Source organism: Photinus pyralis, unplaced genomic scaffold (genome assembly GCF_008802855.1).
Source record: "Photinus pyralis isolate 1611_PpyrPB1 unplaced genomic scaffold, Ppyr1.3 Ppyr1.4_LG8, whole genome shotgun sequence".
Lineage (NCBI taxonomy): Eukaryota > Metazoa > Arthropoda > Insecta > Coleoptera > Lampyridae > Photinus > Photinus pyralis.
The window spans coordinates 26,756,807-26,771,424 of record NW_022170819.1 but is presented as its reverse complement, the minus strand read 5'-3'; the positions used below and the strand labels follow the sequence as shown (position 1 = coordinate 26,771,424).

General features: G+C 34.9%; 1 protein-coding gene across 3 annotated transcripts in view; it reads left to right on the top strand.

The window, feature by feature from the left end:
* The window catches only part of LOC116178372 (tachykinins), a 55,798-nt gene that overhangs the window by 26,256 nt on the left and 14,924 nt on the right, over nt 1-14,618 (top strand). For 2 of the 3 annotated variants that reach the window (XM_031497853.1, XM_031497851.1), the window contains exon 1: nt 6,457-6,480. The exons of the other annotated variant lie outside the window; for it this stretch is intronic. In XM_031497853.1, coding sequence (XP_031353713.1) covers nt 6,472-6,480 — 9 coding nt within the window. In that variant the 5' untranslated portion in view covers nt 6,457-6,471. Of the gene's footprint in view, nt 1-6,456; nt 6,481-14,618 lie in introns of those variants that run through there. 3 annotated transcript variants of the gene reach the window in all.

Below are 14,618 nucleotides of genomic sequence, written 5' to 3'. Positions count from 1 at the left end.
GTTATGATTCTAGAGCATGCAGAATACTCAGAATGATCCTTAATAGAATGCTATGAAACTTAAACTGACAGTTAGGTCTTTGGTTTCACAATACCGTTACCTATTAAATTTGAATCCCTGAAAAAATCTACCAACATTTTTAGTTATAGATTTGCTTGTCAATCTGTTTCTAATAAGCTCAAACTACGTTCAACTTATACTGCAGAATTTATCACTAATGCAAAATAAATGGTCTCTTAACATTTTCATTAATTATTAACGAGCTCGCTAGCGAGTTTATAATTTTGCGGTATCTGTCGGTCCGTCCGTCCGTCCGTTAGCACGATAACTCATAAATGAATGGACCGATTACGATGAAATTTTGCAGGTGGTTTCTTTATCAAATTTGTAGATCGGAGTTCGTGAATTGGCGATGTAGATAAAAAATAAAGTAGGCCCTTTTGACATCTCCGTTAGTTATGAACCGAATTGCATGAAATTCAATATGCGTATAGCTTTAGCCATATAAAACACGATTACAAAAGTTAAGCCTAATCGATCCGCATTCACAGTGCTCTTTGTGCATCTTGACCATTTACAGACCGAATTGCAAACTTTCTTATTTATGAAGGTATTTAAATGAAATTTGATACATAGCCACTTGGAATAAAACCAAATTTAACGCCATTTTCCGAGTTTGGTTTTGTGTAGGATGTGCAGTGCCTACTTTCTTATTATTATGGAAGCAATTAAATTAAATTTCATACATACACTTTAAATAAAAGCAAAACTAATATCAGGTTTAAAGTTTGGTTTTGCACGTGCTATAGCCATACCCAGGAGCTCGTTTTCTATATTTGTTTAATTTATTTATTTGTCAAAAGATTAAAAATCACTATTTTGTAATCACATTCAAGCTTTGCCTTAGTTTAGGTCGAGCATGGTAGACACGTCCTCTACCCTATAAAGTAGCTGTACTACAGACATATCGGAATGCTTCTTGGGGATTTTGTTGCGAAACCTCGTATATTGATCTATATAGTTTAGGTGAGCTTAACGATCCACCCTATAAATAAAGAGCGAGTTTCAAAACGAACTGAAGTGGTCAGATACCTCTTTAAGGATCTCCAAAGATAAACCTTTTAGGTGAATACTTTATATACCTAGTATCATTGAGTAAACACAATTTTATTCAGAAATAGTATGGAGTAACTCCTACATCCATTAACATCGACGTTGAACTTCACGCTCGCATTATTCACGTCTACACCACCAAAATAATGTCATCGCGTCTGAGCGAAGGTAATTAATCGATTAACTCTCACGCAACAGGTGTTTAAATAATGCATACGAGAAATTATACTTTGTTGTAGATGGAAGCTTAATTTTTTTAGCTGTTCTATTAGCACCGTTGCTTGGATACGCTACAAAATTGAGCGCCTACTATTAAATAATGAGATTCATATTAGAGGATAGCCGCTTGGGGGTTATACGCATATGTTTGCATACTAAATTCCATGCTCGAAAGCGGTAGAGGAACGATGTTTGATAGTCGTTTAGAAAACGATAGGAAGCAATTCCGTACACTTTTGGGGTCGAGTGAATTGTCTTGAAGGAAATGAAGAGCAAATAATGGTTTCGGTGTTGGTAGTTACGTGTGCAGAAATGAAATGCCCCAGAAGTATGTTTAACCTTTAACACTTTAACAGCGGAGGCGATTCCTTGATTATATACCTACATTTCAAATTTACTATCCGCAAGAATCTAACACAAAATTTGAATATACGCTCAATTTAAATTTACAACAGTTGTCAAACTGTAAGGACAGATTAACAATTTTACTTTGTGATTGTCGCAAATACTTTTAGTGGATTAATTGAACTTTTATGATAACCCAAATTACTTTCTGTTTACCGAAAAAAACAGCTATTATATGTAAAAAATTGTCTCACTGTACGAACGCTATATCATTCTTATTTACAATATAACGTAATTTATTATCAAAGAAATTTACTATTATAACCCTAGTTGTTTTCATTATACATAGTATATGCGATTCTTTTGCATCCGATTCCAAATTAACAGTAAACCACGAACATGTTTTAGTGTATTCGCATTTTGGTAGGTATACATGACTTGCTATTATAAGGGCTTTAATTTAAAAATGAACCGTCAATGAGGACATCCCGGCTTCATTTTTAGCGCATTTCCACAAAAATATAAAAAAAATGCGCTATTGTGGCCACTTTGTCCGTCCGTCCGTCCGTCCGTCCGCTAACTTTGCGACGCTACTAGTTTTTTATCTTAAGAGCTATTGTTCTACTTTTTTCGCTATTTGGTTCGTTATGGTGTCGAGTCTTGTACCAAGGAAGGAATTTTTTCTGTACCGCTTACAAAAAAAGTTATTGTAAAAAAAACAAAAAACCGTTTTTTACATGTTCCATAATTTTACACTTTTGCCGTTTATTAACGATCCTAGAGATCGTTTATAATTTTGCATTGCTATCTGTCGCCTGCCGGTTGGTCTCTCCGTCTGTTCCTTTGTCTGTCTGTCCATCTATCTGTCCGTGTGAACGATAACTTTGTTTAGAAATGTTCGATCGCTTTTACATCTCCGTTAGTTGAATTGCATGAAATTCAATATGGGCATAGCTTTAGCCATAATAATACGCAATGCCAAAAGTTGAATCGAATCGATTCAAAATTCACAGTGCCCTTTTCGCATCTCGACCATTTATAAGCCGAATTGCAAACTTTTTTACTTATAAAAGTATTTGAATGAAATTTGATACATAGGCACTTGGAATAAAGGAAAATCAAACGCCAATTTCAAAATTTGGTTTTGCGCATGCGCAGTGGCAACTTTTTTATTTATGGAAGAATTTAAACGAAATTTGATACATAGGCACTTGGATAAAGGAAAATCAAACGCCAATTTCAAAATTTGGTTTTGCGCATGCGCAGTGCCAACTTTTTTATTTATGGAAGAATTTAAACGAAATTTGATACAGAGGCACTTGGGATAAAGGAAAATTAAACGCCAGTTTCAAAATTTGGCTTTGCGCATGCGCAGTGCCAACTTTTTTATTTATGGAAGAATTTAAATGAAATGTGATACATAGGCACTTGGAAAAAAGGAAAATCTAGCGCTAGTTTCAAAATTTTATTTTGCGAATGCGCAGTGCCAACTTTCTTATTTAGAAAAGCATTGAAATGAAATTCTTCGCATAAACTGAAATTGAAGTAGCACGTCAACAATGGATTGCCCATGTGCAATCTTCAATCTTTCATATTTGTGGGCGGATTTTTACGATTTTAACAGAAGTTGCATCTTACAAATGGGAAATGAATACAAGTGGAAATGCGCTTTATGTAAATCGTTTACGATTACTTTTTAACTTGTTTATCTACAAAGTACGCAACATATCGTTTTGAATAAACCCTTAAAACCGTTCATTATTATTTTACACCAAGTTGTGTCATGGAGTTGGTGCGTTTCGGAACACGGGATCAGTGTGTTGTAAAAAAATTACACAGTCGCGAATTTTGAACGAAGTGTGCAGAGTTGAGGTGCTTGGACAACTTGCCGGCCTTCCTGCGATCATTGTGATTGACTAATGTATCTACCGAATCAGTTCACAAAATTCTGAAAAAGACTCTAGATTTCTGACAAAAATTGTTTAAACCAAACATGTTAATGTACCCGATTCTTAATCCATTTTACACCATTAGTGAGTTTTTTTAATTTTTAATTGTATTGTTAGTTTGTAATGGGCATGTGCTATACATACATAACTAGATACGTTTTGTTGGTCTATGCACAAAAATATATGTTATTATTATTATTCTTTCATGTGGAATCAGTCGGTTGGTCGAAAAATAGCTACCTACTATAAAAAACATAGTAGCATTGTTTTTTTAAGTGAATTTTTAAGTAGATCATTCAAATTTGATTTTGTGAGTTACGTAATTGTATAGGTACCTATAGTTAAAGAGCATGTGGCACGCCAAGGTGGGGGGGGGGGGGGGGGGAAGGAACATATTATAATTTTAAAGTGAGAGTAGCTAATTGGAGTGTTTAAGGATTAGCGCTTTCCATTAGACCTCCCCTGCTTATCTATATTGACGTATCTTTGCAATTTTTGTTTTTTACAAATATTTTCAATGAGTGGTTCGTTCGTCTCATGGACTAGGAGCGTTATTAAAATGATAACCCGACGCATTTTCACATTTGCAAAATAAGTGGCTGTCGCTCTGTATCTACAATAAAGTTCACGTGTAAATCTAAGGGTAGATATGAATCATGTAAATCTTGAATATACTTTTCTTTGAACGGAATGTTACTGCGTTTGTGTGTCTTTCACGACAGAACACACAGTAAATAAGTTGCCAAATAAACACGGGGTGGTAAACGATACCATAAAGTAAGCAATGCATAATAAATAGCTTCTGCTTCTTACATCTCAAGCGATTAAAATAAGTACGTATTTCCAAAACGCATTAAATTTCATAACAGTATAAATAATAAATGAGTAGGTACGAAAGGTAAAGTTTCTAGCGTGAGAATTTTCTTTTACGACGACGTTTATGAAATGCATAAATTGTCCGCCAGTAGTACGAAGTGGTGTAATATATCTTAGTTCAAACCTGTAAGGGTTTGGCCGTAAACTAACTTGAATAGGATTCGCAGATTTAAACCGGGAATTTGGTGTACGTTTAAGTATGTTAAAGGTAGCTATATAGGGTTAATCTTTGTCACTAAGGCTGTCCAGCAATAATTCCTGTGGGCGAGGTTAGACTATAATCATCTTATATGTATACGTACCTCTCTCAATAACAATAATACCTGTCACCTTTAGCAAACGCTCATTCAAGTCAAATAGGCGGTACCTATAACCTTCACGTTCCCCATTTATAAATTTGGCCCTAAAGGTTTCGTAACACGATCAGAATATCTATATAATAGCAGGGTTGGATTTAACCTTTGGATCTTAGCGTATAGGATTTGTAGGTATAAGCACAATAAACGGCAAAAATGTAAAATTACGGCGCATGAAAAGAATTGACTTTTGACCATAACTTATTTAGTAATGAACGCTGAACAAATTCCTTCCTTAGTGCAAGTCTCGACAGTCGACACCATAACCAAACAAACAGCGGAAAAAGTTTAATGGTGCAACAAAGATGTAATAGCGACACAGAGGCGGACGAAGTGGCCACAATAGCGCATTTTTTTATATCTGTGGAAAAAGAAACTTGTTGTTTAATAGCCAAAGACTAAGACGAGTGGTGGTGGTTCAATTGTCCGCCACGATAAATTGGCTGGCGCTAGATTGTTGCAGATAAATGGTGAAGAACGACGACGAAATTCTTAATTTTAATGAATTGGTTGACGACTAACGAACTTGGTGACTTTTCTAGGACGCGATCAACCCTTCTCGATTACCATTTTTCTACGCGCATGTCTGTTTGAAGCCCACTTCTAAGTAAGTTGGGAAGCGAAAACAGAAGGTAACGAGATAAAAGTGGTAAATATGGAAACCACAATGTTAAGGGAAAAATGATATTACAAAGGGACGCAGCATTACCTTATAATTTAAACACAACTATACATTAAACTCCTTTTTTCTTTTTAGAAAATAAGTAAAGCCCGGTCAGGTTACGGTCTAAACAAGTCCATAACAACAGATCCATGCTACAATAATTGACCACGCCGGAAGCGGACCGTGATCTCACCGTGACGTGACCGATAATGTGAAACGGCCTTAAATGGCGCAATGTGTATAGCGTATAATCACTGAATAATTCTCTCATTTTAATCTCTTTTGTAATTTTTGTGAGGTTTTCAAGTGACACGTAATTCAATACCACTTCCCTCATAATTTTTCTTTATTCCGATGCTATATGAAACATTGCTTCATAAATACAATTTAGAAACTTTAGATTTTTTGCCATTTATAGGTAGGTACGACAACGAATTAACCAAATGATCTTTTAATAAACATGAAATGGTTCGTGAATTGTTTTAAAATATTTCGTTTTGACAAAGATCATATTTTTAGTTTTATCTTGCTTTATGTACCTATGAGTATAATTTTTTAATAATTTTTTTAGGTATAAGAGTTTGTGAAAATTTTCATTTCAAAAAATAAATATATTAAAACGTGTAGTAGGATCTTTGGTTGTGAATTTCCATACTCCCTCCGTTGTGGTAAATCTTCGTTTTTAAGTGTTGCTCGATTCTCCCATAAGATTAAGTCATTTGCCATACTATCCGTAGGTACATAAATACAATGATTAAATGCGCTATTAGTATAAATATTATCAATACATGTTTCGAACTTGCAGTGATTCTGGTCTCTAGTGCATTCCTGTATAGTGGAAAAAAATTGTAGGAAGTGAAGGTGGTAAGGTGTAAAAACGGCTTGGAGATCAACCCAAAGAATTTAAATGCAGATTGAGGATTACATTGAAAGGGTTACAGCAAATTAAATGACCTTGGTAAGTCAACGATGGTTTGTAATACGGAAAATTCAAACAGAGTCCTCACAACGATGCATTCATTCATCACACCTTTAATTCAGTTTCAAAGGATTGCAATCTCAATTTGGAAATATAAATATTCCCACGCTTTTTCCTTGTGATAAACGACTTCATTCTCTTTTCGAACAAATTACTTACACCCAATGTTAATTGAAACATACCGCCGCGATGTGCTTTTTAATCCCTCTCCAAATGCAACTTTTAGTTTTATATCCCGCAATCACAGCTGTAAAAATGTAATTACAATCATTCACAGTACCTGCACTAATACGATTTATCTAATTGAGCATTGCCGATTTGCTGTGCGCATAAATTTTGTATTGAAGTTTCAAACATCTGAATATACATATAATTTGAAATTAATTACATTGATGTTCTTGCCTAAATAATTATCAAGCTCTATTTCATTATATACATATACATCATGGCGAGGGTGAATTCTTTCGGATGTCATGCGGACCATTACCTTATACGGGGTAACCACGTTTCATAATTATTATATCTGTTTTAGTAGTTGAAGGTTATCGAGTCAATAGACCTGACCGAAAGTTCGTTATTTCAAATGCTTCAAACAAGATTTACCAAATTCCCCTTTCCCCCATTTTTAGTGCATTTTAAAAAGAATGTGCTATTGTTTGCGTCCTCAAGAACGGATTGTCGGAAGAGAGTACACACAAAAGGCGATTGAGACGTCTGCAAGACATATATCCATTGATATACTACTAAGTACTAACTACAGGATGAAATAATGAACAATTTCCATTTTACTGATTCTTATGTACATATACATGCATACATGTAACCTTTTCAGAAACTGGATCTGAATAAATTTCGATTTGTATAAAGAGCATAGAAATAAGAAATTCCACTAAATGTGGAGATTTTTATTTTTAAGCCTGTCGATGGTAAATTCCGTGAGAGTGTAATAAAATTAAAATACGCATGAAAAAACAAGAAATGGAGTTAATATGGGCAAGAGAACTAAGAAAAGAAACGAGGATAGAGTTTTTGAAAAGGAGTTAGATGGCAGTTAGATTGCTACTTCATGTCCGCTTTGGGTAAATACGTTCACCAGATCTGTTGGACCAGCGATTGGCAATTTTATTCATTTATATTTTTCTGTCATTTTTAATACACGTAATTGAAAACCAAACCTTCGCGAAATGTCATGCAGTAGTGTCGTTTCTCCATCTTAGATACAAGATAAGTAATCGATTTTGTTAAGAGTTCATTATAGTAGCTACAAAGTTAACATCTCTAATACCTGCTAATACCTCCTATCCTACCCAACGTCACTCATCACGTTGACGTTTCATTTCATTCTCCAATGAAGGTTAAACCCTACTTTATCAGAAGATATGAATGCTGTGTAATGTGTATACGTATCTATTTCTTAGGGAATCATGTCACAGGGGTATTAAAGGTGACGGCTTGATGATTTTGTAAGGTTACAGGCTTACAGCTTAAAAATGTCTCAAAGAGCTTTTACGGTTCGTAACACAATGTGGGATTGCCTCCATTGAATAAATTCGACCTACAAAGTAGGTCAATAATTGAAACAATTTTCGGCGCTACAAAGAGAATTTTCAAGGAAATCTCACTATTCCAAAATTTAGATTCATTTGCGTTGAGCGAACTGTCAAAGTTATAACTAATCTTGCAAGTCGTTCCAATTTAAAACTACGTCGTCACTTTTGACAACCTAAGGATTTCCAATCGGAAAAGCAAAACGGATAATTTGGCCTGTCAACGAAATCAAAATTTAAATGAAGAGTTATTGCGCCAGCACTTTTACCGTCACAAATAATCGCGTCTCCTTGAAAAACGACGATGATGCCACCCGGATTAGATATCTGTAAAAAGTACTTAATAGGTAATTGACATAAAAGATCCATTAACCATATTGGTTTAATGCGCATTTCGTCCTAATGTTTATTTATGAACTTCACATCGTTATTTGTACAATTAGATTGTTCTTGCGAGAGGATATATTATCTCTGCACAGGAGACGGAGATGGTTTGTTGGCATGGTCCCTCGATAATACATATGTAATGTCGATTTTGGTTTCTACAAGAATAGTTGAATTTATTGCTTTCTGGATGCTTTCTAATATTTCTCGGATTTTAAGGGCTTCGTAATACAAATTCTATCGCTTAACTGCGTTTTCGCTCTTTTATGTGTTTTTCCTCCTCATAATCAGCACTAGCAGCAACTTACGATGAAGAGCACGGCTCCCTTTTACCTTGGGATCAGAATTGGACATAATATGAGTACAGTACAAAAAAAATGTCTTTTACATTTCAATATAATAATAATAATCTTTCTGTAATATAAATCTAAGATAAATGAGCAAATAATCTGTATTCTGAAACGAAAATGGATGCACCCTCAATTGGTCTATTGCTTCACTCAAGTATACCATTTATAATCAAATGGTTATACAATGATATTTTTAAAAGCAGTCAAAGAATTTTGTTACGTTAAGAAACTAATACACATATCACATAAATTTAAGCAAAAGTGCCTTGTATTGTACTGAATGTAATTAAATAAACATACGTTCTTCATTTTCTGTAAAAGTTCCGTGTTTTTGTATATGCAATCAACCTTAATATTAACATAGTATATAGCAGAGAGCATAGTTTACGTGGTTGCTAAAAGTTAAAACGTAGGCTGTAGGGTAGGCAGTAAGAACTTTTAAAAAAATCACGTAGCGTATTTATTCACTTATAATTGCACAAGAGGTTTGTATTTTACCGAGTAAATTTGGGTTGTTAAGGTAATGAAAATCTGTTGCCGAGCAATTAGACGAGAAAAACTGTCAACTAATAAAAATGCGACACCGAAGGTGGAGCATTTTCAGGTTGACAGCTTTTCGAGTGATAAAGGCTTCGACTGCTTTTGGTTTTTCGCCTCATTGTGATCGTCATGAAGGACTTCTTTCAAGGTTTTAGGAAATCCGTGCGTTTTCCGTTCATTTTCATAATTAGCGACATTTAAATAGGTATTAAAATGCGAATTTGAAAAAAAGAATTTTGTTTGATAATAATTATAGTCAGCCTAAAGAACAATTATTTCACTTCTTTAGTTAATTTGTTTAAAAGTGTGATACCACTGATTACGATGTATTTTCGCCAAAAAACATATATAGTCCCATATTCTCATTTATCGTAAAAGTGAAACACTTATCCACAATTTGTAACTCTTTAGATCGACCCCATTAGTCCCCCTCTACGAAATCTGATATCAAATAAATCTCTATCGCATTCCACACAACGTAGAACCACTAGTTTATTTGACAACTAATTTGCCAATTGACGTAAAACCACGGCCTCGGTTTAGCTAAACCGCACGCCAAATAAGTTATAATTGCTATCTGGATGTGAAACAAGAGTTTTTCATTTAGAAAATACAATTCCATTGCCTGATATTTGATCCAATTTCAAGTTCAGTTTCTAGTATTTAGGCATCTACTCTGTGTTCAGTCAGTTCACCTTTTTCCATGCTACATAATCTTTTGTCGACCAAGTTTGATGCGGTTAAAATTAAAGGAAACGTTATCGAAACTCCTTGTTTAAATTACCATATCGAAGGCAATGATCCTAGAACACTGTATAATGTTTATGTACATACGTAATTGAAACGTGCAGATAAAAATGGGAAAGGTAAAATAGAGGAAGAAATGTTATTTTCAAAATAATAATAAAGAGGAGTACAGTAAGGGGTTTAACGACAGTGAATGTATACGACATTTAATATATTGTATTATACGGCACACGCCCTTGAGGTTTATTAATCATTATTTCGCACTAAAGCTTTTTACGACCATCTTATGGTCAAACCACTTTTAAGCTCGTGTTTTGAGCTGATTTTACGGTTATCTTACTTTTAATACCTAAAAGCGACCAAATCTATTAAAAAGACGATGTAGATACTTATCTGTATACGTTTAAAACGAGATACGAGAAGCGCATACGATTTTCAGTAGGGAAATTTTTGGCAATCAGTTTAATCCGGCTCATATTGAATAGCATTGATCTTTGAACTCGTAGAATTCCATTGGCGAAGGTTTGACATACCAGTCTCCTTTCGTTCTCGAATTAGAGGAGGAGCAAGCAGACAGACGGACAGACGGGCAGACGTCCCGACGAACAGACGGACGGACAAAAGCATCACATAATTCTGATAAAAAGTAAAACCGGCCCGCCAACCAAATGCTAGATCAAGACATGAAATTGTAAAGTTCATTTACCTAAGCTGAAAATTGCATTAAAAAGTTATATTGCGTAAATTGCTCAAATGGACAATAACCATTTTTATTAGGTGTCACAGATAACAATACATTCATTGATGACCACATATGATTGATATGTACATTGTACATGTGTCTAATAAATCGCTTTTATTACCAATTTTTATTTAGTCCGACCCCTTTCCAAGTAGAGAATGTTCATGAATCAGACATTTGAACCCTTCGGTTTATTTTGAAAAAAAACGCTTGTTTCCTTCTCTTTCTCTTCCAATTTTTCAGGTTTAGTTGACTGATTCACATTGGATATATGACGTATTTGACATAGAGATAAGGAAATATTTGACGTTATGATAAGGGTGGTGTCATTAGATAGATGAAAACTGCAAAAACATCCGGGGCCATTTGATTTTCATATAAAGTAACTTCTTTAAAGGTTATGCAATCAGCTGCAAAGCAAGTGATATCCAGCATTTTTTACACTTTTGTACTGCCTTCTGAGTATTCCGCGTAGAACGCATAATAAATTCGCAACTTGGCAAAGAAAATATTTAATAACGTGACAGAGTTTGTCGGTAAGGATTAATAAATTAGGGCCTCAACAAATTTTCTTTGAAAGTATAAAAATACCTGAACTCATATAATAAGGCTATACCTACTCGTATAAGAAACCCACCGTAATAATTTAACACAAATTGTGAAAATGGGACACAAAAAAAGGCACAACATCGGTAGAACTGACGTATGATGCTTATTCGCGAATCGCGATCAAAAATTCTGTTTATTTGCATTATAAGTTATCCCAAAGTAAACTCCTGTATATGCATCAAGTCAGCAGACGAACAAAATGTGGAAAATTGACCACAAATGAGGGAATAACCATAACAAATGTGCGTTGCGTTTGAAGGACCAATGTATTACACGTCCCCTGCATCCTAAAAGTCAATAAAACTCATCAAGTGTTAAAACTCCAAATTATTCAAAAGGGGTATACTGATGCTTTATTGTAATGGAGACAAAGTAGCTTTGTCGAAAATGTGTACATCAGAATAATCAAAGTAGGTAAGTGTCCTGCTGGCTCAAAGGAAGCTTTTGATGTCGATAGCCTTTCGTTTTTATAAAGCCTGTGTAATCAGTACTTTGTGTTCCACAATCCCGTATAGAATTTCGAAAATAATTAAAATAATGAAATAAGTCTACACCGACAATCAACTTTACCTACTGATTGCGTAACCCTTTCGAAAAGCTTTCCAACATGACAATTCATTCGTGCTTTTATTTCCGGAGAGGCAATTCACACATAGGTATATTCACAATATTTTCTCTCTTTCCTTTTTTTAAAACAATATGTGCATCGAATTTAAAAGCGGACAATTTGATCGCATAAACATGGTTAGTCCGTTTGTCATCAAAGGAGAACGCAATTTCCCGATTAAGGACTGCCTACCTACCGATTTTCTTTAATCTAATAAATCGATCTACAGAGAGTTTTATATTTCTGACGTAGCGAGCGCCAGAAACGTTCATTGCCAAAGAATCACTTTGCAATATTCTATATTGTCACAATTTTCTTTTACCTTTCGAGTGACTCAATCTGCTCAACTCACCGGAGATTACAATTAAGATCGGAGCATCTTGACAAGGTGCCTTATTACATTGACATAATAGGAAGATTCCATGTTTCCTGTGGTTTTTTGTATTAGATGTCTACGCCCTCTCTAAGACAATACTTGCTTGTAAGTGCTCTACTGAATACACGTGCCACGTGATTGCATTGTTCATTCCTTATCTCTGGACTCAGAAAGCTAAGTTATTAAATATTCAATTTACTTTCGAAACTATTTATGAAGGTACTGCTTTATAGTTAACGAACACAAGGAGAAAAGCAGACTAGGTAATAAATTTGTTTTCATATACATACCCATTTAAGATCCAACTAAATAGTAGGTACCTATGTAACGTCGTAGAGAGAAAATAAGAAATTCACAAATTTATATTTACATGTATAGCAATCCTCAATTGGGGCGGTTGTAAATGATATGGTACACCGAATATTTTTATTAAGCGACAGAGCTAAGCGATGCAAGTTTTATAGGAGAGTCGATGGTGTCCGTCTGTCCGTCTGTGAACACGATAACTGTCAGACGCTTGGACCGATTCGGTTCCAAACTTTGGACATGTTGACGTATATGCCATACCTATGTAACAAGCATATTGAAAATGGGTCAAATCCAATGATACGTAGGGTCACTCCGAGTCCGAGATGCTCTGCCGCTTTTTTAGATCCCCTTCAGGGGTTTATTTCTTTCGTTTCGTTTAAACTCCATTTTCATAAGAATATGGGGTGACTAGGAACACGTGAAGGCGTCACTCTTCAAGATATTCGTGTAAGCGAATATCCACCTGCGTGTTGTGTATAATGTAGGGGAATCGGGAACATGGGCGTGGGAGTTGGAAAGTATAGTGGGTAGGTAAGTACTAAAGGTGGTTGGATTTGTCACCTTTAGTGCCCATTGATCGCCTTTTACGATCTCTAGAGCGAGAGTGGGCCTATTCTATCTCCGAACCCACAGGGGATTATTATTATTATTATTATTACAAAAATTGGATGGCGCAAATCAAAAATTTGCAACACATATTTACGTTTACGTGACGGAAAATCCAAGCGAACGCCACTCAAAAATACAGTGCTATTGCGTGATTGCGTGTCCACAAATCACAAATAAATCGCTTCGGTTTTTCTGCTTTTTTTTATCAATGATTACTTACTTTCTGGTTAATTTCTGTGTTGTAATAAGACGAAAAGAACAACAAATTTTGATGCAGAAGTTGTGGCCGCAAAGTCGTAGATAAAACAAGTTAAAAAGTAATCGTAAACGATTTACATAAAGCGCATTTCCACTTGCATTCATTTCCCATTTGTAAGATGCAACTTCTGTTAAAATCGTAAAAATTCGGCCACAAATATGAAAGATAGCGTTGCACATGGGCAATCCATTTTTGACGTGCTACTTCAATTTCAGTTTATGAGAAGAATTTCATTTCAATGCTTTTCTAAATAAGAAAGTTGGAACTGCGCATGCGCAAACCTAAATTTTAAAATTAATGTTAGATTTTCCTTTGTTCCAAGCGCCTAAGTATCAAATTTCACTTAAATAGTTCCATAGATAAAAAAGTTGGCACGGCGCATGCGCAATATAAAATTTTGAAACTGGCGTTTGATTTTCCTTTATCCCAAGTGCCTATGTATCAAATTTCGTTTAAATTCTTCCATAAATAAAAAAGTTGGCACTGCGCATGCGCAAAACCAAATTTGAAATTGGCGTTTGATTTTCCTTTATTCGAAGTGCTTATGTATCAAATTTCGTTTAAATTCTTCCATAAATAAAAAAGTTGGCACTGCGCATGCGCAAAAACAAATTTTGAAATTGGCGTTTGATTTTCCTTTATCCCAAGTGCCTATGTATCAAATTTCGTTTAAATTCTTCCATAAATAAAAAAGTTGGCACTGCGCATGCGCAAAACCAAATTTTGAAATTGGCGTTTGATTTTCCTTTATTCGAAGTGCTTCTGTATCAAATTTCGTTTAAATTCTTCCATAAATAAAAAAGTTGGCACTGCGCATGCGCAAAACCAAATTTTGAAATTGGCGTTTGATTTTCCTTTATTCGAAGTGCTTATGTATCAAATTTCGTTTAAATTCTTCCATAAATAAAAAAGTTGGCACTGCGCATGCGCAAAACCAAATTTTGAAATTGGCGTTTGATTTTCCTTTATCCCAAGTGCCTATGTATCAAATTTCGTTTAAATTCTTCCATAAATAAAAAAGTTGGCACTGCGCATGCG